This window comes from Sinohyriopsis cumingii, chromosome 10, assembly GCF_028554795.1.
Source record: "Sinohyriopsis cumingii isolate HCF-2022 chromosome 10, ASM2855479v2, whole genome shotgun sequence".
In the NCBI taxonomy this organism is placed as follows: Eukaryota; Metazoa; Mollusca; class Bivalvia; order Unionida; family Unionidae; genus Sinohyriopsis; species Sinohyriopsis cumingii.
Window position 1 is genome coordinate 16,943,435 of NC_142970.1, and position 25,770 is coordinate 16,969,204.

Below are 25,770 nucleotides of genomic sequence, written 5' to 3' on the forward strand. Positions count from 1 at the left end.
AACGGATAGGCCAGTTTTGCAAACAGAATAACGGCTGTCAATTTTAACGAGTAGAACTATAAAAAAAGCATGATATCACACTAAATTAAACACAGCCAACTTAACTTCCATTTGTTAACAAAACCATAACAAATTCAGAAACACTTCGTTAGTTTACAACTATAATCACAGGGGCTCGTTACAAAGAAAATCAAAGGATGGGGGTTCTAACCTGTAATAATATGACACAGGTTAGAACCCCCATCCCTTGATTTTCTTTGTAACGAGCCCCTGTGACTATAATAGTTAACACTTAACATTTCAATTCTGTTTCAAATTCCATTAAAAACCGAAAAAATATAGAAAATATAAAGAATTTAACCTGATGAATGTCAATTTTTTCATTCTTTGAAAAGTTGTTTAACCATATTATTGGCGTTGGCCATGCAAACGGGGAATCGCGGAGAAGGGCAGGTGAACGAAACCCACTAGATAATAATAATAATAACATCATCATAATAATAATAATAATAAATCATTCATCGAACATTTCACTGTCATACTCAACATTCAGTCGTTACCCTATATGTATATACTACCCTAAGTATTTCAATGAAAGTTCAATGAAAGTCCATGTTAATAAACGTCTTCATTCGTTTACTTGTCTGCTGCATTTTCTTACATTGGGATGCCTGCCTTGGATTATGACGTCTGCATTGACAAGAACGCTGGCGGAAACATGCAACATGGAGAAACGTACTTATTTACAAATCCGCGAAGCCCGATGTACTAAAGTTTACATGACACAGGGGTCAAAACAGCGGTAGCGATTTATTCTGACAGAGTCTGAGTATCGAGTTTTGACAGAGCGCGTGTCTTCAACTGTCACACAAACTCCGCCTACTAAATAATTCCCTGGGAAAAATAAAAAAAAGTCAGACAAACATAACGGAAAACAGATTATACACAGGTTTATGTTTAAAAGATTGCATTTATTGTTACATTAGGCTACTTTATAATATTAAACAAGAATACATCGTCAGATTTTAACCAAATGGTAATCATGGTTGTTAATGTTGTTATGTGCAAACTCCTATCAAACATTTGCAGCGATGGAAGTAATAATTTTTTTTAAGATATTTAAACATGGGCAGTGTAAATGTGTCTGGGGTTATCACTTTTTTGTATAGTAGTTCTGATGTCAATTTATCATCTTTTTCAAGAGAAATATTTAACAAGCCTGAAGATTCGAACTCCATATATATAATTATCTAAGTGTTATTTCCCTAATGGGTCTTGCACCATTTCATCATGTTCAAGAATAGTAAAGAATCAATCATGTCAGATGTCGTGCATGTAATTTCCGTTGTGATTTTTCACGAAGACAACTGTCTGCGAAGAAAGTGGCTATTTTTGGGAGGAAAGTAAAGGCATTTTAACTTTAAACGCGTGTATCATGGCCGTATATATATATATATATATATATATATATATATATATATATATATATATATATATATATATTATCATGGAGAAATTATTATGACGAGTTCCGTATATTCACGAAAATAAATCACTGGTCTTCCATGACAAATACAGTTTCTTATCTGATGACGTGTGTTTTACTAACAAAATTTATCTACTTTCGTTCCAGTGGAATGTTCTGCAGCAATGTTACATTGTATATATTTTTCCACAACCTCTTTTAGAGAAACCGTAAACATTCATATATGTGATTAACACACACACACACACACACACACACACACATATATATATATATATATATATATATATATATATATATATATATATATATATATGTGTGTGTGTGTGTGTGTGTGTGTATTATACATGCCATTTATAAATTCCACTTGGATATTACACAATATTTTATTCGAACATAATTATCCAATTGAGAAGATAGCATACTCATTTCATTAAAGTCCAAATTTTTACAATAATTCCATAAAACTACAAACATTGTGATTAACAAACTTTATACTGACATTGTTCGTTCTAGGTTAAGCTTTATAACTGAGCAAACTATTGTTACAGCAAATTATAATTTATTTTGTTATACATGTAAATTTTTACAATATATTGCAGAGTACATATTACAAAACTTCGACTTAAACAAATTCAATTGCAAATTAAAATATAATGTCCAAATAGGCAATAGCCTCTTCCAGACACTTAAAACAGCGAAGGAAATTTACAGCGAAGCGAACACGTTTTGTCATTGTTGTCGTCATTTGAAATGAATATGTAATGTCCAATCCCATAACTCAGAAACTATAGGCAATGATAAAAACTGATTCGATTGGTGTCTACGACGTCCTATTACCGCGTCATGCCTATCACTGCTTCATGCTTACCACCGCGTCCCACAACTCGGACACTACAGGTAATGATGAATACGATTCATACTACGACGTCATGCCTATTGCTGCGGTGTTTGAGCGTACACTACAACCGCTTTTACCGAATCATATCTTTAAAATCATCTACCGCTCTGGTGGCGTATTGGTTAGAGTGTCCGCCTCAGATGCGTGAGGTCGCAGGTTCGAACCCTGGCCGAGTCATGCCCAAGACTTATTTTAAAAGATGTTGAACTTAAAGTTAGTTCCGACTGCTGAGTGTCTGTTATTTCGTTTCTTCACCAGTCTCGAGTAACGAGCTACTCCATATACCAGCCAATCTTAATCCACCGATTCCATCAATACATTAAATGGTAAAACCGATCAACAGAAGTGGAAGCTACGGTTTCAGGTACAGCAACCCGTGAGAAATAAACATGCAAACGTCATCTGTTTCACAGCTGCCGAAACATTGTTTTACGGCTTTACATCGCAGTAAATCCGGGAATACGCTGTCAGTTATACCCACTGTACCGTATCCCCTCGACAAAAGGGTAACTGACACGGATTATTTTCTTATGCATACGAAATCTTTCTTATCAATATGTTTGTAAAACTACGGTGCCCTTTAAGTGATAGACATTATAAAAGAAGTACTAAATCGAAAAAGGACATATCTTTTTTAATGGAATTATTATTATGTATGAAATCAAACAATATCGTTCTATCAAAACATAATGTGTCGATAAATCGAATACTACTTCGTTATTTCATCATTTGGAACACATTGCTTCTTTGAATAAATACGATCTTGTTCTATATATAATGCATGGGTTGTCAATAATTTTGCACAGCCGTCAATAGGGTTTCATATTTTTTAGAAAGATCAATATATTGCCTGAGAGATTCAATGCTTATAATTGCTAATCGCACCGAAGTTGATATCTGACTTTGAGTCTATTACTTGTCGGCATATTTTAAAAAAATAATTTTATCATTATATTTTACTTTTTTTGCAGCCAGGAATATTAACTGAGTAATCTTTTATAACACAAATATCGGCCGAAAAATTTTCATTTCTTTCTAAACAAATGGTCACATGAGTTTACTTCTTTGAAGATAACGAAGGCTATAAGCCGGGATAGATAGACAGATAGAAAGATGTATCACATACATTAAAATTAACTTGACTTTTAAAGTGTTCGTGTGAAGCAATTTGATATACAGATACTGTTGGTATGACCACATATATAATTATTGTTTTAACCATTGATTTTTTTCTCTTGATAACTTATTAATTTCCATTTATGGATCATTTATAAAGTAATAAAACAGAAAGAAAAGTAATAAATATTTACCAATTTAGAAATGAATTTGATCGGAATTTCCTCTGATTCCCCCCCCCCCCCCCATTAATTAGGGGAAAAAACGTGGTGATTATAGAGAATGAGAGGGAAAGGAACTTGAAGGGATGAAAATCTTCAAACTGACCTTACACCAAGTAACCTAGATGAACGCAGGTCGTTATTATGTTCGGCGTACACTTTCCATGAAATTTATATACAATATTACAAACTTACAATAACGTCTCGAGATGAGAAAATCTGACTGGAAATCTTTGACTGTGTGGCATACGTATACATGTACTTCATTTTATGCCGAGCCATGAATTACTATTTTTCTAAATGAAATATTTGTGATAATTCACTAAAAATTATATATATATATATATATATATATATATATATATATATATATATATATATATATATATATATATATATATATCACGATGTCCCACCCAGTCACATTATCCTGACACCAGGCTGACCTGTCCTAAGAATAGTCGATCTATCGAGAAAAGTTGCAAAACACAGAGAGAAAAAAAAATCCATAAAATGGAGCTTAGCAGATATTTTTCCCGTGGCGTGCTACGATGTATGTAGACCTATAATGAAGAAACTGACCAAACAAGCAGGCCACCAGAGAGAGAGAGAGAGAGAGAGAGAGAGAGAGAGAGAGAGAGAGAGAGAGGGGGGAGGGTGTAAAAACCAGTCTGAATGTAATTAGCAATAGTAAGTAAAGCAAGCCTTGTTTCCATTTATTGAACCATGTATATACATCACTTTGTACATCAAAGATAACAGGTTACATACATACATATATACATACATGCATACATACAGACAGACCGAGACAGAGATAGATTGTGTGTGTGTGTGTGTGTGTGCGCGCTTTATCACTGATATACCACGAGATGTATAAATTTTCCATTAAAAGGAATCAAGGCTTATCCTACATCAATAGCTCTATTTACCCTTTCCATTGGTCGGTTTGATTGATCGTGCTCATACGTCGAACAGAGCAGACACACTTTGGGTGGGCTCTAAAACAATCGATTAACAGCTGACAATTACGCACAAGGAGAGTTACTATACTTTTGTATCTAGAGTGATGGCACTAGATACAACATCATCATTTTGTTGTATTTTTGTTACTCATATTTAACCTTAATTTTTAATTTTCATCATTATTCATTGAACCTAATTAGATTTTCAAATATTTGTGAATTCCTATGTGTGGGCAGTATACACTGAATACAACTCATAGCATTGCTCACCGCCTTTATTCTTTAGCAATTACACAGTAATTAGTAATTTTTTGGACTAATAGTAGTGTGAGACTCTTCAATAGCAAAGACATTGAACAATGAGTTTCTCGCAGAAATATGGAAGCAGAAAACAACATACCATTTAATATACAACGGGGGGAACGAAATTAAGCACATATTTCAAGACCAAGATAGAAGGCCGAGTGCTTCTAGCATTCCATCCCATGGGATGTCAAACCTTAGACTTTGCCAATACGTCGAGCGGGCCAAGGCAGACTGAAATTCTGACCGCCCTCAAAATCTTAGGGGTAGACGTTGAACAAATAGATGGCCTGCAACATGCAGGCTACAACAAATAGGTTCTGTACCCTAAGGAATTCGACACACCTCTTTTAGAGATAAATCAAATGGAAATTAAAGCGAACAACGTCAGTATCAACAAAACTGCGCCCCTGACCAGAGAGTTAGAGGCAAAAACGACTGATGTTTCGATCTCATGCCTCCCTCTGGTAATTGAAACAATAGAACTGACGAAAAATATTGAGAGAAAACTCAAAACAAAGGTAGTGAAATCCAAAATGGCCACAGTCTGGGGTTTTGGCAATGTAAAAACAGGCGCCCGTATCGTCACTGTGGCCAAAGAAGATTCTCCTAAGTTCCCAATGTTTTTCTACATAATGGGATTTAGGTTAAAAAGCTGGTACAGATGGTGTGAAAACCATAGAAAGTGCCCCAAATGCCAACAAACCAGCAGGCACCAGTGACAAAAACAACAACCTATGCTAGTAAGGTAGCGGGAAAAAAAAACAACAGAAATAGACATCGACACACAAATAGGGATGCTATTAACTGAAATAAGAAACGAGGAAAATAAAGGGGGAGACATAGCCGAAACCACATCAAACAATGAGCTAATGTCTCTCCCTGAAATAGACCTAACGGAAATAAAGGGAAACGCTCTAACCCCGGAGTTGGAGAAAATACTCAGCCCGAATAAAACATGGAATATCCAATGCCCCTTAAAGGGGCCTTAGTCCGAGTTTCATCTGACCCTTGCCCCTCCATTTGTGATATTTGGACATTTATGTTGGGGTTGCCTTAGTCCGAGTTTCGTACACCCCAACGTAAATGTCCAAATATAAAAAAATGGGGTGGCAAGGGTCAGAGGAAACTCGGACTAAAGGGGCCTCAGGTTACTTTGACCAACAGGTTTTCACTTCTACAAGAAGAAGAAAACTCAGTAGTAGAGGACAATGACAAAATTGAAGGTGTGGATCAGATGTGAGTTTGAAGCATCTGACCTCTACTCCCTTGCCAAAAATAAGGATAAAAAGAATAAACAAAAGGAAAGCACTCTCCAGGAGAGGGGCAGTAGTGACACAGAACGAGAGAGCCCTTTAACTATATATGAAATTAAACAGGACAAGACGATAGGGACAAAACAGCTGAGACAGGTGAATGACAGCAAATACAGAGACAGAGACAAAGACATTAGCGAAAACGACAACATTACAGAAAACGAAACGGAATCGCAATTAACGGAAAATGACAACGGAAAACACCAAAGGCCAAACGAGCATAGATAAGACCGAAGACATCATCTAAGAATTTAGGGGGGATTCAGTGACCCCTCAAATAAACAATACAAATTAAGTAAATCAAAAAATACACATATATTCAATTTGAAACTAAGTTGAGAATAACCATGTATAACCGAAATGCGGCAACCTGAAAGGAAAATGAAATATGGAAGGAAACAATTTCCGCGTTTCATCTATAAATGCAAATGGGATCAACAAAGAAAAAATAAAAAAACTATGCAATGAAACCAACAATGATGTCTTGTTTATACAGGAAACACATAAAAGTTTCACCAGCGAGCTAAAAACATTATACGAGGATAAAATGAATGGAGTTTTGATTTTAAATGATTTTAAGGGAGAAGATGTAAGAGGAGGGGTAGCAACTTTCATAAAAAAAATAAAAGGGGGGGGTGAATTGGAAAAGGGAAAAAAGGGGGATTTTTTAAAAGGGAGATTGATTCACATTGTAATGGAAGAAGTTCACTTTTTAAATGTATATATGCCAGCGAATAAATAACGCAAACAACAATTTTTGGAAAATGTATCTAAATGCATGGAAAAATACACCATGGAAAATTTTATTTTAGGGGGAGATTTTAATTGGGTGGGGGAAAATACAGAGAGAGATGGGGAATTAACCACCAACGACATTAGGTTTAAACCAGAGTTCGGATTCTTTTTTTTTTAAAACTCATAAAATGGTAGACATATGTAAAATTTTTAATTTACTAAGGAGGGAGTATACATATAATTACAAAATAAATAAAGGAAGCAGATTAGATAAATTTTATTGTACTAATGTTGAAAAAGATATTTATAAAGAAGCAGGCATCAAGGACTTCAAAATTTCAGATCACAGTTTAATATATCTAGAAATAACTTTGGAATATAAACACAAATGGGGCATAGGGAACTGGAAATTAAACAACACAATTTTAGATATAAAAAAAGAAACAAAGAGAGGGAAATAAGGGCTGGAAAATATATTGCTATACATAAAAAAGCGGAGGGACTGTACAAAAGAGTGGAGTTAATGGTGGGGGTCAAAAATCTGTTGAAACTCTTAAAAAATAATGAGGGAAAGGGGGTAACTTACAGGAAGGAAATTTTAAAATACATCGAAGAGTTTTACATTAATTTATATATGTCACAACAAATTAATACCAATATAGTAGAGGATTCTTTACAAGTGAAATTCCGCGGTGAGTTGTCGCCCATTCTGGAAGGTTTATGCAATAATATTGATTTGAGAAATGATACTATGACAGAAAGCATGAGGGAAGGGATCATAACACTTTATATATATATATATATATATATATATATATATATATATATATATATATATATATATATATAAATAAAAGATAAAAGGTGAGGGAGATAGGGAAGATCTAAAATATTGGAGGCCCATCTCCCTCCTAATACTGATTTTAAAATACTAAGCAAAATGTTAGCAGGAAGAATAAAAAAGGGAATGTTTAGAACTGTAAGCATAAACCAAACACGTGAGGCCACGAGGAGGGATATACAAATTAATGCTTTAAGTACAAAAACAATCATAGAGTACGTACAAGAATGTGGACTAAAAGGTGCTATGGTATTTTTTGACCAGGAAAATCATTTGACAGATTAGAACACAACTAAATACAAAAAGTCTTGGAAAAATTTGGATTTGGAGAAAATGTTCAACAATGGACTAAAATCCTGTACAACAAAATAACCTCAAGACTACAGGTAAATGGGGCGAACACGGGAAAATTCGACATACAAAGATCAGTGAGGCAAGGATGCACACTATCTATGTTATTATACATAATAGCGATTGAGATCCTAAGTATAAGAATAAGACTGAACAGTAAAATTGAAGGTATAAAAGTTCCAAACATAAAAGATGAAATCAAGATGCTACAACATGCAGATGATTGAACTAACTTTATAAAACACCCAAACTCCTTTAAACATCTGGAAAAAGAATTTGAAATTTTTTTGAAAAGCCTCAGGTTGTAAAATCAGCAACGATAAAACAGACATTCTAAAGATAAGGAACTGGTGGGGCATTCACCCCGGGCTGCCCCCCCCCCCCCTTAAAAAACGAGTTAAAGCACTGGGAGTCAACTTCAGGAGGAGAGACGAACAGGAAAATTAAAAAAAAATATGTAAAAGAAACAGAAGAAAATGTACATATCTGGGCTCTAACACCACTATGCATTATGTGGTGGTCAAAACATACATGTATTCAAACATAAATTATATTTTAAAATCTACAGAAATAGAAAATGGCATATTAAACAAAAAAGACAATGATATTATTAATTTTATATGGAATTATAAAATGCTACGTAAATAAAGAAACTGTATATAGAGCGAGGGAAGGAAGGGAATTAGCACTACCATATCCCATTTTAATTCAACATGCTAATATTTTAAATAGGTTTAAAAACTATAATCTGAACCCAACCTACCGTGGGAAGTGATATACATATATTGGTACGGTTTTACCATGAGAAATAGGAGAGAGATCTACCAAAATAAAATTTAAAAAAAAATTGAAATGCTTAGGAAATGTAGACTTATTAAGGAATTATTAATTAAATATCGTGATAAAAAGGAGTTATGGGAAAAATAAGAGAAAGATACATACCAATGGATTAGAGAAGAGACAACAGAAGAAAAAATCCAAGATCAAAATAGAACAAGAACATTTAGGAGTTAACTGGAAAAGGGCCTAGGGGCACTGGAATAAACTAGTATCTCCTAACATTCAAAGCCTCTGCTTCAAATACATGCATACTGCATGGTTGACAGGAGACGTGGCAGTGAGACGGCACATGACCAGAGTATCACAAAAATGGCCACTGTGTAAAAATGCCCCCTTTAGAAAGTACCACACTATGACACAATGTGATAAGAAAAAAGAAGATATAATAAAATTAATTGGGGAAATATGTAAAAAGGGGATATATAAAAGAGAAAGTATTTTATTTTTAGACAGGAATTTCGATAAAAGCACACTCTATAAAATTACGGATTATATTATAGGAATAATGAGGGCCTGTGGGCAGATAATTGTAATAGGTAGATAACAATGAATTGTTTTAATACAAAGACTGGTGCCTGGAGGGGAGGGAGAATATGGAGGGAAAGGGCGATGGGAGGGGGAGCTCTAGTTAGCTACCCACTAGGGGTGTGATACTGCCAGTGAGCAGGCCAGAGCCTCCAACTCATCCCTGGACCCGTACATGGAATCTACAAAACCCAGGATCCAATTCAAATATTAAAATTTAAACAAAATAAAATAAGAAAAAATATAATAATAACGTCACTAAACCCCCAACCAAAATAATATCAAATAGGAACCTAAGACAATTTGATTAAAAACTACATAGAATTTAAATTTCTAAATCAGCAATAATTTTTGGGAAATGATATAAAAATAAAAGTAACATCTTTTCCCGAGATATCAATATGATTTAAAAATTTTAAAATTTCTTTTCAAATAAAAAAAAAAAATTAAAAAATATACAATTTTACATTTGAATTAAAAAATTCTTGATTTATAATATTATAATATATTCTAAATAAGAGCCCATACTTATTAAATCTTCAATTAACACTTGAAAATTCAGAACACTTATATGATGTCATACTTTGGAAAAATAAAAAATAACTACTATCTGAAATAAGGAACTATAGGGATCACTGCCATCTTACCTCTGTATGCGTGGGTTCGAGTCTCGGATTCGGCTAATGTGGGTATGTGAGAAAACTTGCCAGTAGCTTCTCGTGGTTCGGTGGTCCTTTCTGGGGTTTTCCCGGGTTCTTCCTCCACCAGTAATACTGACCGCCATGCATAGCCTATCGTGTGCTGAAAAATGGCGTTAAACCCAACAACAAACACAAATACTTACAGTATTACCCGCACTGATTAAGGTCCTGTTCTCTTACCCTGCAAACCGCTCCGGTGGCCTAGTGGTTAGAGATGCGGGAGGTCTTGGGTTCGATCCTCGGCCGAGTCATACCAAAGACTTACAAAAACGGTACTAACAGCTGCCTCGCTTGGCGCTCAGCATTAAGAGGTTAGTGTTAGGACTTGTCGGCCTGGTGTCAGGATAATGTGTCTGGGTGGGACATCATGCTACATGTCTGCGGCATGATGCCCCAGTGCTAGACATCACTGTAAACTGCCACATTGCAGACATCGTAGCGATATGACTGAAAAATTGTTAAAGCTACGTTAAAAATCCAAATCACACACACACTCTTACCCTACAGCTCCCTCAATGTATGGTCAACCGACCTACATTCTTGTAGTGTCTTAAACAATTTTGGAAATTTTTAAGAAATAGTTTAAATAATTAAAGGATGTCTAACTTGAATCAGGAGAAATACAAGGAAAATAAAGAAGTGTGGACCTTGAATCGAGCACAGCCTTCATATTTATTTAAAGAACATATTACGAGGAACCACACAGATTAACACTTGAATAAAACAATATAAATTTTTTTCTTAAACTAATATAGCACACCGTTCCGATCGCTAAAATTCTAAATTGAAAATAAATTAACGGATAAATAATATAAAATATATTATGATGTATTCTAAATCCAAAAAATTGAAATAAGATAACTGGGGAAAAATTCTGACTTACACTTGCTGTCTCAAACATACAGAAAATATAGCATACACACAATATAGCACTAACACAAATAGCAAACACTGAGACTTGGGGGACCTGTAGCAAAAGTCACAAAATTTTCAGGGACGGGACTCCGAGCAAGGTGAATAAGACCAGGCTCGGACGAATAACCCCATAGATAACACTAGGGAAAACTAAATACCCAATCAAAAATTAAAACTAAAATTTGTAATAATAAGATTCTTGTTACGAAACAAAAAAAAATACTTACAAATCTGAGGGGGAAACATACAAACATACAATACTTTTTATATTTTTTTGGAATGGGGGCATCTGTCTGGTGCACCCCCTCAACAAAAAAAAAAAATTGCCTGACCAACCAAAGCAGAGACACTAGATGGGGGCACCTCTTGGATATTTTGATATTTAAAAATAATTTTGTTTTACAACCTAATTATAGTTTTAAGAAAAAAACAACAGCAGTAAAAGCAAACATTAAATACATTACAGTGTGTGTGTGTGCCTCATAAACAAATAAATTACCTTATAATTTCTACAGATTATTGCGAATTTGTATTACTGATATTATGAACACTGTAGATAAATCCCATGGAAAGTGTACACATACCGTTACAACTATCCAAGTTATAGTAGGCTACTTGGTTACGGTTCAGTTTCAAGGGTTTCATCAAGCCCAAATAAGTTTTCTTTTTCATTCCAGATTCCTGCGTACCCTGTCCTGTATGAATGAGGTGGGTGTGTGGAAATTCTTAATATTTGTATCGTTATTTTCTTACGTCACTAGTGATTCATCAGTGATCAATGTAAATTCTTGACTGGTCTGTAGAATTGATGACAGAGTCGAAACAATGTTTAAAAATGCCAGAGGCGGATCAAACTTTAATAAACAATAACTTACACACGCACGTGTGTGTGTGTGTGTGTGTGTGTGTGTGTGTGTGTGTGTGCGATATGGTCCAACCACAGGAGTCAGACGTTCTGGCTGACGATATGACGTCAAACTTCTGTGGTCCAAGCGACATCGAACTGGCTGGAGGTCAAGGTGTTAAATGCGTTTATGAACCTCGGACTGCACGACACAGAGTGTGCTTGACCAGTCCACAATGACGGTTTGTAACCCTGGTTGATGGTTGCGCGAGTGGGGGTGATTATTAAATCGCTAACTTCCTTAAAATGTCCAAATAATAACATGTACTATGGTGGACACAACCCATGGTTGACGGTTCGGTGGGTGGGAGATTATTCAACCTCTAACTCTACACATGTCAAAATGAAAGCATATTCTTGTACTGGATAATAATCCTGGTTGACGGTGGGGTGGGTAGGGCAATTACCGACCCATTGTCAAACTAATATCGTTTTTATAATATCCATAGATAAATCTAAATATTTTGATCATCGAACCATATTAGACCGAGTAATATGAGGCGCCATTTTACCCTTTTCCCTTATTTTATGATATTATATTTATCATGTGATATCATTTCATTTTATTATATCAATTAACTGAATTTGTAGTTAATATTTGACGAGCATAAAATCTTAATTAGTGTACATGAAATTTCCAAATTGAAGTTTTAGTCGCGAGTTATTTCTTCAGACTTGAATTCTCTTTTTAATATTGGGAAATAAGGCCTATATCCAACACATTTCACTCAGTTCGGACGTCAATGTAAATCATTCATTAGACAAATTTAAGATATGCATCTAATTTTATAAAACAATAAATTGAAAGAAATATTAATATAATGAATTTGAAGTTATGCTATCATACACGAGACTATGTATATTATACACCGAATGTATTATACAGCATACAATAATAACAAGGCACCTCATATGATTATACGATTAATGCAGTCTTATGTTGCCATCTTGCGGACACATGTTTGTGATAGATAAAAATATTAATAACAATACAATTTTGAGATTTATGCCAACAAATTAGACTATAGACTAAATTATACTGGATTTGGATGACAGGATTTCTTTTACGCACGATCTTGCAAAACATGTTCTTAAAGACCTTAACTAGAACATTATTCCTCAACGTAATTCTACTCAAATATGAACTAAACGATACTCTTTGGTTTAGATGTTTGTTAGCTGAAAACATACAAATACAAAGTTTTATTCTTGTGACGTCTAATTTCCAATCTTTTAATAACGCGCATGCATAAAATCTGTATGTTTTCTTGAATCTACTTTGTGCCAGAGACAAACACCACATTTGTTTGGGGATGCTTTATCAACAAAACGTCGTCATCGTTACAAGTCTTCTTTGTGTTCATAATATCTATACTCCGTAAGAACAGCTTCTAGATAGAGATGAATCCGAAAAAGGTAGTCTGAACATCGTCCGTGCTAGAAAAAGAATACATAGATATTTGACCATTTTCTTACAAAAATCTAATACCTCTCCACAGGACAGATATTTTGGCCTTATACATAAAGGTAAATAATTCTTTAAGCTCGTTAAGAACAAAACCTAGCATTGCGGTGGTAAGATTACCTGCCAACAGTGACAGGAGCATGTTCATACCTGTCATCAAGCAGTCACAATCGCTATCGGTCGGTTCATATTGCATATGAATAAACATTATTTAGGAACACACTACACTGAACAAAGAGAGTAGATTCAGTTATTGATCTCTTTTATATGTGTATGTATAGCCATCAGACTATGTCATCTTACAGAAAGCCAGTATAATAGGTGTCATGGTGAAAGCTTACACGTATAACCAATGAAAAGACTTGCATTGCAGCCAGTTGGAATATCGAATTACCAAACAATGAGCTTATGGTTTTACATTATAGTTTTAAGGTTAATTAGTAATTCCATATTTAGGCTTAGCCAACTCTGATGTGTTTCCCACTGGCTGTTGTATTGCTGGTACACACAGTCATTCCTGTCTTTCCTTTCTAATATATGTATTAAAAGCATCTGTATGCAGGGTATGAAAATATTTACTGACATATTCCATTAAGTATGCCCGACAATAGGTAATGATATAGTATGAAACTAAGATCGAAATTCAAAGTATTCACTGAAATATTCGAATAAATATGCCAGACTTATGTAACAAAGACTACGAAAATATGAAAGTATTAACTGTCATATTCCATTAGGTATGTCAGACCTTAGGAAACAAATGAGTATAAAATAGAAACTGACATTTTCCACCATGTAATGAATATAGTACAAGTATCCGTATGCAGATTATGAAAATATTCATTGCCAAACTCCACTGGATTTTTATATGTAACTTATGGATCACTTACCGGTTTTTTCTAGTGTCAGAGTCCCAACCTTGGCAAGACTGTAACCAACTTTTTTCTCTCCTCCTGTAGCCATTTTGTCTTTTTTTTATGTGCTTCAGGGTTATTCACTCCAAGTGAAATGAGTTTTCAATCTAACACAATGCTGACAGGATGACTGGGCTGCAAAACATAGACAGGAATATTCTAGCCGTGTCGATGCAATATAAATAACTAATGTTTAGATTTTTTACACACAAAATATAATCATATTTATATTCCCTATTCATCTTAGTGTTTTATGATATTAGTGATATAGTGCCATCTAAGAGGTGTTGTGTAATCTTACTAGTTTTGTGTGACCCTAGAGGTGTACTGTGACCTTAGTAGTTTCGTGTGATTTTGGATGTGTTTTGTGATCTTAGAAGTGTTGCGTGATCTTAGAGGTGTTGTGCGATATGTGGTCTTGTGCCATCTTAGAGATGTTATGTGATCTGTGATATTGTGCCATCTTAGAGGTGTTGTGTGATCTTAGTAGTTTTGTGTGATCTTATAGGTGTTGTGTGATCTTAGTGATCTTCTGCCATCCTAGATGTGTTGTGCGATCTTAGAGGAGCTGTGTGATCTTAGAGGTGGTATGTGATCTTAGAGGTTTTGTGTGAATTTAGAGGTTTTGTGTGTTCTTAGGGTTTTTGTGATCTTAGAGGTTTTGTGTGATCCTAATGATAATGTGCCATCTCACAGTTGTTGTGTGATTTTAGAGGTGTTGTGTGATCTTAAAAGTGTTGTGTGATCTTAATGGTTTTATGTGATCTTAGAGGTTGTGTGTGATTTTAGTGGTTTCGTGTGATTTTTGAGGTGTTGTGTGATCTTAGTGATCTTGTGCATTCTTAGGGTTGTGTGATCTTCGTAGTTTTGTGTGGTCTTGGAGGTGTTGTGTAATTTTAGTGGGTTTGTGCGATCTTAGTGATGTTGTGTGATCTTAGTGATCTTGTGCCATCTTAGAGGTGTTGTGTGATTTTATTGGTTTTATGTGATCTTAAAAGTATTGTGTGATCTTAGTGGATTTGTGTGAGTTTAGAGGTGTTGTTTGATCATAGTGATCTTGTGCCGTATTAAAATTGCTTCTTCTTAGTGGTTGTATGTGATCTTAGAGGTGTTGTGTGATCTTAGTTAATTTATGTGATCATAAAGATGTTGTGTTGTCTTAGTGGTTTAGGTGATCTTAGTTATCTTGTGCCATCTTAGCGATGTTGCGTGTTCTTAGTAGTGTTTTGTGATCTTAGTGGTTTTGTCTGATTTAGAGGTGTTGTGTGATCTTAGTGGATTTGTGTGATCTTAGAGGTGTTGTTTGATCTTAGTGATCTTGTAACATATTAAAGGTGTGACATATTAGTGGTTTTCTGTAATCTTAGAGGTGTTGTGTGATCTTAGTTGATGTTTGTGATTATAGAGGTGTCATATGATCATAGTGGTTTTATGTGATCGTAGTAGGTTTATGTGATCTTAGTGATCTTTTGCCATCTTAGAGGTGTTATTTGATCTTAGAAGTGTTGTGTGATCTTATTGGTTTTGTGTTACCCTAGAAGTGTTGTGTGAATTTATTGGTTTTATGTGATTTTTGAGGTGTTGTGTGATCTGAGTGAGTTTGTGCCATCTTAGAGGTGTTGTGTGATCTTAATGTTTTTATGTGATCTTAGAGGTGTTGTGTGATCCTAGTGGTTTTGTGTGATTTTAAGGTAGCTGTGTGATCGTAGCAGTTTTGTTTAATCTTAGAGGTCTTGTGCCATCGTAGAGGTGTTGTGTGATCTTAGTAGTTTTGTGTGATCTTAGCAGATTTATGTGGTCTTAGAGGTGGTGTGTGATCTTAGAGGTGTTGTGTGATCTTTGTTGTTTTATATGATCTTAGAGGTGGTGTGTGATCTTAATTGTTTTATGTGAACTTAGAGGTGTACTGTGATCTTGGTTGTTTTATATGATCTTAGAGGTGGTGTGTGATCTTAGAAGTCTTGTGCCATCGGAGAAGTACTCTGTGGTCTTAGTACTTTTGTATTATCTTAGTAGTCTTATGTGGTCTTAGAGGTGGTGTGTGATCTTAGAGGTGGTGTATGATCTTTGTGGTTTTGTGCGACCCTAGATGTGTTGTGTGATTTTAGTTGTTTTATGTGAACTTAGAGGTGTACTGTGATCTTAGTGGTTTTATGTGATCGTAGAGGTGGTGTGTGATCTTATAGGTGTTGTGTAATCTTAGTATGTTTTGTGTGATCTAAGAGGTGTAGAGTGATCTTAGTGGTTTTGTGTGATCTTAACGGTGTTGTGTATTTAAATTATCTTGTACATATTAGAGTAGCTAATTGTTACAATGACTGGACGAAGCATTGTGCCTTTGTTTTTGGGGAGTTATTGGTTAGTGTTAATAATGTAGGTGTGGAGTTATTGGTGAGTACATATACTGTAGATGGGGAGTTAGAGGTGGGAAAATACTATATATTTGGAGTTAGTGGGTGTAAATGATGTGGATGGCGAAATCAGTTTAAGGGGTAAATACTGAATTATATGAGTTAATTAGCAGTTGGTAGATGAGGAGTTAGTGGGATATGTAAATACAATGAATATGGTGATAATGGTGGGTATAGATAATGTAGATTAGTAGTTAGAGGTGGGAAAATACTATAGATTTTGAGTTAGTGCGTGTAAATGATGTGGATGGGAAGATCAGTTTTAGAGGTAAATACTAAATTATATGAGTTAATTAGCGGTGGGTGTAAATGATGTAGATGAGGAATTAGTGACATGTGTAAATACAATGACTATGGAGCTAATGGTGGTGGTGGTGTGTGTGTTATTTGGATTTTTAACGTAGCTTTAACAAATTTTCAGTCATATCGCTACGATGTCTGCTGTGTGGCACTTTATAGTGGTGTGTGTAAATAGTGTAGATGGGGAGTTAGTGGTACGTGTAACAAGTGTAGATGGGGAGTTAGTGGTGTGTTCAAATAATGTAGATGGGGAGTTTGTAGTGTGTGTAAATAGTGTAGATGGTGAGGTAATGGTGTGTGTAAATAGTGTAGAGGAGGTTAGTGATGTGTGTAAATATTGTAGAAGGGGTTAGTGGTGTGTTTAAATTGTGTAGTTGGGGAGTTATTAATGTGTGTAAATAGTGTAGATGGAGATTTAGTGGAGTGTGTAAATAGTGGAAATGTTGAGTTAGTGGTGTGTGTAAAAAGTGAAGATGGAATGTTAGTGGAGTGTGTAGATAGTTAGAGAGGGAGTTAGTGGTGTGTGCAAATAGTGTAGATGTTGAGTTAGTGGTGTGTGTAAAAAGTGAAGATGGAATGTTAGTGGAGTGTGTAAATAGTTAGAGGGGGAGATAGTGGTATGTGTAAATAGTGTAGCTGGGGAGTAAGTGGTGTGTGTAAATTGTGTAGATGGGGAGTTATTTGAGTGTGTGTAAATAATGTAGATGGGGAGTTAGTGGAATGTGTAAATAGTGTAGAGGGGGAGTTAGTTATGTGTGTAAATTGTGTAGATGGAGGGTTAGTGTTGTGTGAAAATAGTGCTGATGGAGATTAGTTGTGTGTGTCAATAGTGTAGAAGGTAGTTAGTGATGTGTGCAAATAGTGTAGATGGAGAGTTAGGGTGTGTGCAAGTGGTGTAGGTGGAGAGTTCGTGGAGTGTGTAAATAGTGTAGATGGGGAGTTCGTGTGGTGTGTAAAAAGTGTAGATTGAGAGTTAGTGGAGGATGCTAATAGTCTATTTGGGGAGTTAGTGGTGTTTTGAAATAGTGTAGATGGTTAATTAGTCGTGTGAGTGAATAGTGTAGATGGAGAGTTAATGGAGTGTGCATATTGTGTTGAGGAGGAGTGAGTGATGTGTGTAAATAGTGTAGATGGAGAGTTAGTGGAGTTTGTAAATAGTGTAGAGGGGAGTTAGTGGTGTGTGTAAATAGTGTTGATGGGGAGTTAGTGATATAAGTGTAGCTGGGGGGGTTAATGGTGTGTGTAAATAGTGTAGAGGGGGGTTAATGCTGTGTGTAAGTAAAGCAGATGGAGAGATAGTGGATTGTGTAAATAGTGTAGATGGAGAGTTAGTGGTGTGTGTAAATAATGTAGATTGTGATGTTTTACCCCAACCCCTTGTATTATACATGTATTTATAAGTCTGTAAGTGGAGCCAGGTAAGCTTTGTTTTTTCCAAGTACCTACGTTGGCTGATCCTCTTACGTAACCCAGTCTTTGTTTGAGCTCTTGAGTGGAAATCTGGCGGGAATCTTTGTACATGGGAACACGTGACGTAGACAACTTCAAAGAGCCGGAAGCCGACAATGGTAGGCTGGACAGTACATGGGGACACACAGACTGACATTTTTATGATTGACAGTTCGATCAAATGACCAGAGTCCGTCGCCATCCAATCGGGATGCGTTGTAGGTGGGACTTGATTCGAGAAACTGGCATAAGACTTGTACAAGCCTGAAATTCGTCAGTTGGTGTTTAAGAGTCGCAGTGACACACACTCCGTTAGCCATTCGTAAAAATTGGCGGAATTTAGGAAATTCATGAAATAGCTTCGATCAGGAAGCTTTCGGGGGACGAAAGAATTTCAGAGAATTTCGGGGGACGAGAGAAGTTCAGAGAATTTCGGGTGACGGTGAGAGATACCGAGTGAATTTCGGGTGACCTCAAGGGATACCGTCAAGGGTTCCGGATACTAGAAGAGGAACCGGAAGTCAAGATAACGGCAAGGAACAAGGATTATAGAAGAGGAAGCGGAAGTGGAGATCACGAAAGGAGAGAAAGACAAGGGAACGAAGAGATTTAGATGAGCAGCACTCAAGAAGGGAAAAATCTCCTCACACTGTGAACTTAAATGATGATCAAAGGGATCATTGGGTGAAAGAGAGACATTTATTACTTTAAATTCTTTTAAATTTCATTTATTAAATTGTTATTGTTTAAATTTCATCTTTGTATTTCTTTTAATTTAACTGTCGGCATTGCTGACTGGGGGCTCGTAGCCATAAATATATTTAGTCAATAAATAATATAGTGTCCAGAATTAACCTTCTGAATAAGGACCAGGGGAACTTCTCATAACTCGTTAAAGTCTATAAGAAGAACCCCACCCCTAGACAACCAGGACACCCCCCACATAGATAGAGGGTGTAAATAAAGTAGATGGAGAGCGAGTGGAGTGTGCGAATAGTGGAGATGTGAAGTTAGTGGTGTGTGTATATAGTGTAGATGGAGAGTTAGTGGTGAGTATAATAATAGTGGAGGTTAGCAATCCGTGTAAATACCAGTAATGATTTCTTTTAAAGAATCTTCATCTACTCTTATTGACCTCATAGTCACAGGAAATGACGTGCACATGATAATTTTACCTTATAATCGCACTCACTAAAAATAAATAACTTTTTTGTGGATTAAATAACCTACGTGTAAGTTAACCGGGATTTAGTATGTGAACATCTGTCACTGAGAATGTACAACTCTCTGTATCATCAATAACATATGTTTGAAAACTTAAAAACTCTGTGAATTTAATTGATGATGTATTATTAACTGAACAACTCTTGGAGAGACTAGTGTCAGTGACCTTGATTTGAGTAAGTGTAGGATTCTGCACATTCAGTACAACGTTATTACATTGTCATGCATTGACTCAATATAAATTAATATTTCATAAAAATAAATAGTAGACTGATACTTACAGAATATCTATAAATCCTTTAACATGCAACTTTCCGAAGTTCACCAGTCGGTGTTCTATGTAATGATTGTACTTGTCTCCAAGTAAAGACGTGTTATCATATACAAAACCAACCAATCATTGCATGACAACAAGCCATGCTATTAAGTGTTGACCTTATCTGGCAAGCTATTGGCGTGTGCAGACAAATACTACAATGGATATTCAACTGACTTAGTTACAACATGCGTATCTCTTTCTTCAGGTTTACTTGAGTGAACAACATGGCTGATAGAGAGAATAAATCTGAAAAATAAATAAATTCTAATAATAACGGAAATGTGTAGGGCTGGCATGCAAGTATCAGTGTGCAATAGTGGTTACCTAAGTCTAGGTTTCCGTCAAGTTAGTTATACAGGTAGGTAGCTCAGGGAGTGTGTTTTGGGTTGTGGAATTTTAATGTAGATTTATCGATTTTAGTCATATCGCTACGATGTCAGCAGTGTGGCAGTTTATAGTGACGTCTAGCACTGGGGCATTACGCCGCAGACATGTAGCAGGTGCTAGTGAGAGGCAGCTGCTATGTACCACTTTTATAAACCAATTGTATGATTCTGCTAGGTTCAAACCCACGACCACTAGCATCGAGGTACTGTAGCCATCTAGCTAGCTCACAATTATTTGTTTGCTACTAACCACCACCACTACTACTACCGTATTCCTACTTATGGTGGTGCCCTACAGTTTCGTATTTTGCGGGGGGGGGGGTAGAATTGTAAAGAAAAAGAATTTCCCTGGCTTTCCTCCCTGGTTATGCTGGCTATTTAAAAAAGACCTTGTGTACCTTAGGTATAGTTTTTTTTAAAAAAACTTTAATTCCCTTTGTTTTGGTGTATGATTTATAGGTGTAATATGGGGTTATAGGGTATACAGCTTGGCCTCACTCCAGATCTGCACCTTTCAAAAAAGTTGCTAGCTCCACTTGGTCATTTTCACTTCCTGAACTTCAGAGGTAAACTGTATGAAGAAGAGCCGATAACATTTTTAAAAATACTACTAATACTACTAATACTACTACTACTACTACTACTACTACTACTGCTATCTTATTGCTACTACAACTACCGTACTGCTACCATTACGTCAGAACTATTACTACTACTACTGCTACTACTGCTACCGTATTGCTACCCTTACGTCAGAACTATTACTATTACTATTATTAATTTATTGATACTAAGATGCTGTTGCAGCTGTTACTAGTACGAGTGACATATATAAATTAACAAGCCTCACATGCATATAAAAAGAAATATGACCTTCCCTTGCTGGGATGATGGAGCGAATAAGGCAAAAATCACATATGACGACATTAGGCTGTAATTGTAAGGAATTTTTTAAATATCCACTCTGTATTATATCATCCTAATTTTGATGACGGTATCTTTATATAAAGCATTTATTCGGATTCCTAATCGCAGGTCAGCTGGGTTATCTTTATATAAAGCATTACTTTGGATAAGTAATCGATGGTTAGCTAGGTTATCTTTTATATAAAGAATTCATTCCGATTCAAAGTTGAAGGTTAGTTAGGGTGTTACCGACTAGGTAAAGCCGGGTGGATTACATCTCCTTGAGAAGGGAATTTAGGGGTCTCGTCGCTTGTGAATCGATTTGTTAGATGCAAAATCGAAAATTCCCAGGCCTTAAATATTCTACAGTCAGAACTTAGCTAAGGCTTGGAATTTGGATGTCTTTTGGAATAAGTGAACAATATTGGACAACTTGGAAAAAATTTGAAAATCCTAAATCATCATAAGACGATAAACATATGTAAACAGGTTAATTATTTACACCAAAATGGATATGACATTGATACCAGGGAAAAATGCTTTATTCACAATTTATCCACAATTCGCTGCTTAACCGGAATCTGGTAACTTGTGCCGCCTTCCATACGGGCTTATTAGTCTCGACCTGTCCTGCGCATGCCCATTGAGTTTTAACAGCGATGAAAGGGACTTAGGACGGGTTCATTGAGTGATCGATATGACGACGTCCAGCATTTTGTATAAGAAGCTGTGACATCTATTAAATATCATTTCTCAGTGATCACACGTTGTCTCCGCAATCGACTTCCATCTAGAAAATGTCTCCTTATCATGTCAAACTTGTGTCTTTCGAAATCATCAAGATCATCAGGAGGCTACACGTATGCGCATCTGTAATCAGCTGATCTTTGCTTCCGGCAGCCTTTGTTAGGGTTTTTTCTTCCCATCAGGAAATTGTATATCGTTTAAAAAAACAAAAACCAGTTTAGCCATCCCCATTCCCGTATGACGTGCAAGTGAAGTCAGATTCACTTGATTCCATAATTATTATCAACGTATTCATTTTGAATCAATTAGGTCATTCTGATGATTACGGTATTGGTTGACTCCGGTTTTGCTAACCGTATTATTCCGGGTTTGGCGACGGATTCATGCTATTTCCAAATCGCTTGTATATTGTGGTGTATGGTGATCTTGCAAGTGGTTGATTGTAGTAATTGACAAAGAGACTTGGTCCTGATTTTGAAGGATGTAATTACCGTAAAGACTAGAAAACTGCCTGTTTCATTACTCTCTATGTTGTGTGCAGGGTCCTTGCAAAACCTTAACTCTAATTAAGAAGATGCGTCTACCTTTTATTTTTTTAATTTATTTATATCTTTTACTGAACAGTGTGTAATACTTTTTTATCATAATATGGCAGCTAAAAAGAAATCATTGCAAACTATTTCTATCTCCAATATTTTCATGATTTGTGCATAATATTCGTGTTAAAAAATAATGACTTGTAATAATGTATTCATTTTGAAAGGTAAATACTAGCTTAAAGTACATCATTAAGTGTGGCACAGGTTGATGCGGAATTGAATTAATTATAAAAGAGAAGAATTGTTATAAAAAATCTCCCAATTATATTTAATTTGGATATTGATGGAGTGCAGCAAGCCTTCTTGTGACTCCTCAAATTTAACAAGCTGCATAGAAGTTAATATGTGGTAAATGTCATTGATGGCACTAATTCCTGTTATGAGTCTATGGTCTTAAACTAAGTAATGGAAAAAAATCCATCTTGTTATGAGCTAATGGTCCTAAAATAAGTAACAGAAAACAGTAAAACCAATAAAGTATTATTATAGTGAAAATTTAAAAAGCAACTTACAATATTGTGATTTAAATCTCAAATAGTCCTAAAATATTATGTCACAGTACCAAAATTTAGATTATTCTTAATGAATTTCATTGGTGTTCCAAATAAATTACAGTCTTGTATGTGTTATATGCCATTATCCTGGAATTGTGTTTATTAGCTAACAGTCTTAATGTATCACAGTGATAAAATCTAAAATGTTCAGGAATTAAATAACAGTAATTCCAAGAGTATAATTTAGCAACAGATATTAAGATATGGAATGAGTAATTATGAAGTAAACAACTTTTTATAAAACGCTAAGACACAACAACAGAACCAGGATAATGTCCAATTTTTCATCAAACTCGTAACTAACTTGCTTCTAGAATATACTTGATTTCTAAAACAAATAGACTTTAACCTCAGTAAAAATTTTCATCTCAAAGTAATAATTATTTTAATATGTAAGTTAAAATCATAAACACGTTAAAGAATAATTACTTTACTGATGTTGTTAATTGGGCATAGGACTGTATAATTATTTTGCTGATGTTAGGAATTAGTTGATTTCTAAAACAAATACACTTTAACCTTAGTAAATATGTTCATCTCAAAGTAATAATAATTTTAATATATCAATTAAAATCATAAACAAGTTAAAGAATAATTACTTTGCTGATGTAGTTAATTAGGCATAGGTTTGTATAATTATTTTGTTAATGTTAGGAATTAATTAGACCTAGGACTGTATCATTATTTTGCTGATGTTCAAAATTACTTATGCATAGGGCATTATGATTATTTTGCTGATGTTAGGAATTAGAAATAAGGCTTTATAATTATTTTGGTGATATTTGAAAATACTTAGGCCAAGGACTGTTTGATTATTTAGCTGATATTAGAAATTAGTTAGGCGAAGGTCTGTGTAATTATTTTGCTGATTTTAGGAATTAGTTAGGTATAGGACTGTATGATTATTGTACTGATGTCAGGAATTAGTCAGACGTTGGGTACAAGGCACATGACACATAGTTGCCATTCATGCACCAGTAATAATGATGATGTGGTCCCGTTCATTAACCAGTAATAACTATGTTGTAGTTCTCATTCATTAACCAATAACAATGATGATGCATTTACGTAAATTGTTATGGTTGTCTTGGAAATGTTATGGTTTAATTAGCAGTGAAAGAAAAGACCGATATATAATTTCATAATTTTATGTGGATTTTATTTTGGGCTTGCGAGTATTCAGTACAATTATAATAAATTCTAAGATGAGTGGACAACATTGATTATCACCTCTGAGAAATGTGACCTGGAGACCGTTCATACGGCATTGATGGATAATTCAGATTTGATGAGTCAGTAGAGGTCTTTTCTCAGTCTGGCATGATATGTCAAAATATTTTGATTTATTCCAGTGTTAATTATAGGAACTATTTTCCAGGCTGAAGGTTGATAATACTTACGGCGTAATTTAATGTCTGTGTGTCCTTATTGCTTGATTTAATGTCTTTTTGGGTTATGGCATGAATCCATTCCATGTCAGGGTCCATATGGCATGGTTTCCATGTATGTGTGTGCTTATGACATGGTTCCATTCCATGTCTGTGTGTTATTTATGGCATGGTTTCCATGTATGTGTGTGCTTATGGCATGGGTCCATTCCATGTCAGTGTCCATACGGCATGGTTTCCATGTATGTGTGTGCTTATGATATGGTTCTTTGCCATGTATGCGTGTTTGTATGGCATGGCTTCCAAAAATATGTGTGCTTATGACATGGTTCCATTCCATGTTTGTGTGTTCTTATGGCATGGTTTCCATGTATGTGTGTTCTTATGGCATGGTTTCCATATATATGTGTGCTTATGACATGGTTCCATTCCATGTATGTGTGTTCTTGTGGCATGGTTTCCAAAAATATGTGTGTGCTTATGACATGGTTCCATTCCATGTCTGTGTGTTATTTATGGTATGGTTTCCATGTTTGTATGAAACCACTCCAGTGGGCTAAGTGGCAAAAGTGTCTGCCTTGGATGAAGATCATGATGCTACATGTCTACTACATGAAGCTCTGGTGCTAGACATCACTATAAACTGCCACACTGCAAACATCATAGCTAAAAATCCAAATCACACACACTCTATGTCTGAGTCTGCTTATGGCATGTTTCATTGTCTTTGAGCTAATGGCATGTTCAATATCTGTTTGTGCTTCTGGCATGGTTCATTGCCTGTGTGTGCTGATGTCATAGTTTCCATGTCTTTGTATCCACATAGCATGGTTCAGTGTTTTTGTGTGCTTGTGGCATGGTTTCCATGTATACATGTGTTTATGGAATGGTTCAATATGTGTGTGTGTGTTTATGGCATGTTCAATGCCTGTGTGTGTTTATGACATGGCTAAATGCCTGTGTGTGCTTATGGCATGGCTCTTTCCAT

General features: G+C 35.4%; 1 protein-coding gene across 1 annotated transcript in view; it reads right to left on the reverse strand.

Annotated features, from left to right (window-relative positions):
* Nucleotides 1–14,548, reverse strand: part of LOC149789658 (uncharacterized) — a 45,086-nt gene extending 30,538 nt beyond the window's left edge. The window contains exon 1 of the mRNA XM_089973088.1: nucleotides 14,476–14,548. Within this exon, the coding sequence (XP_089829214.1) occupies nucleotides 14,476–14,548 (73 nt within the window). The remainder of the gene's footprint in view (nucleotides 1–14,475) is intronic.
* Between the last annotated feature and the right edge of the window lie 11,222 nt (nucleotides 14,549–25,770).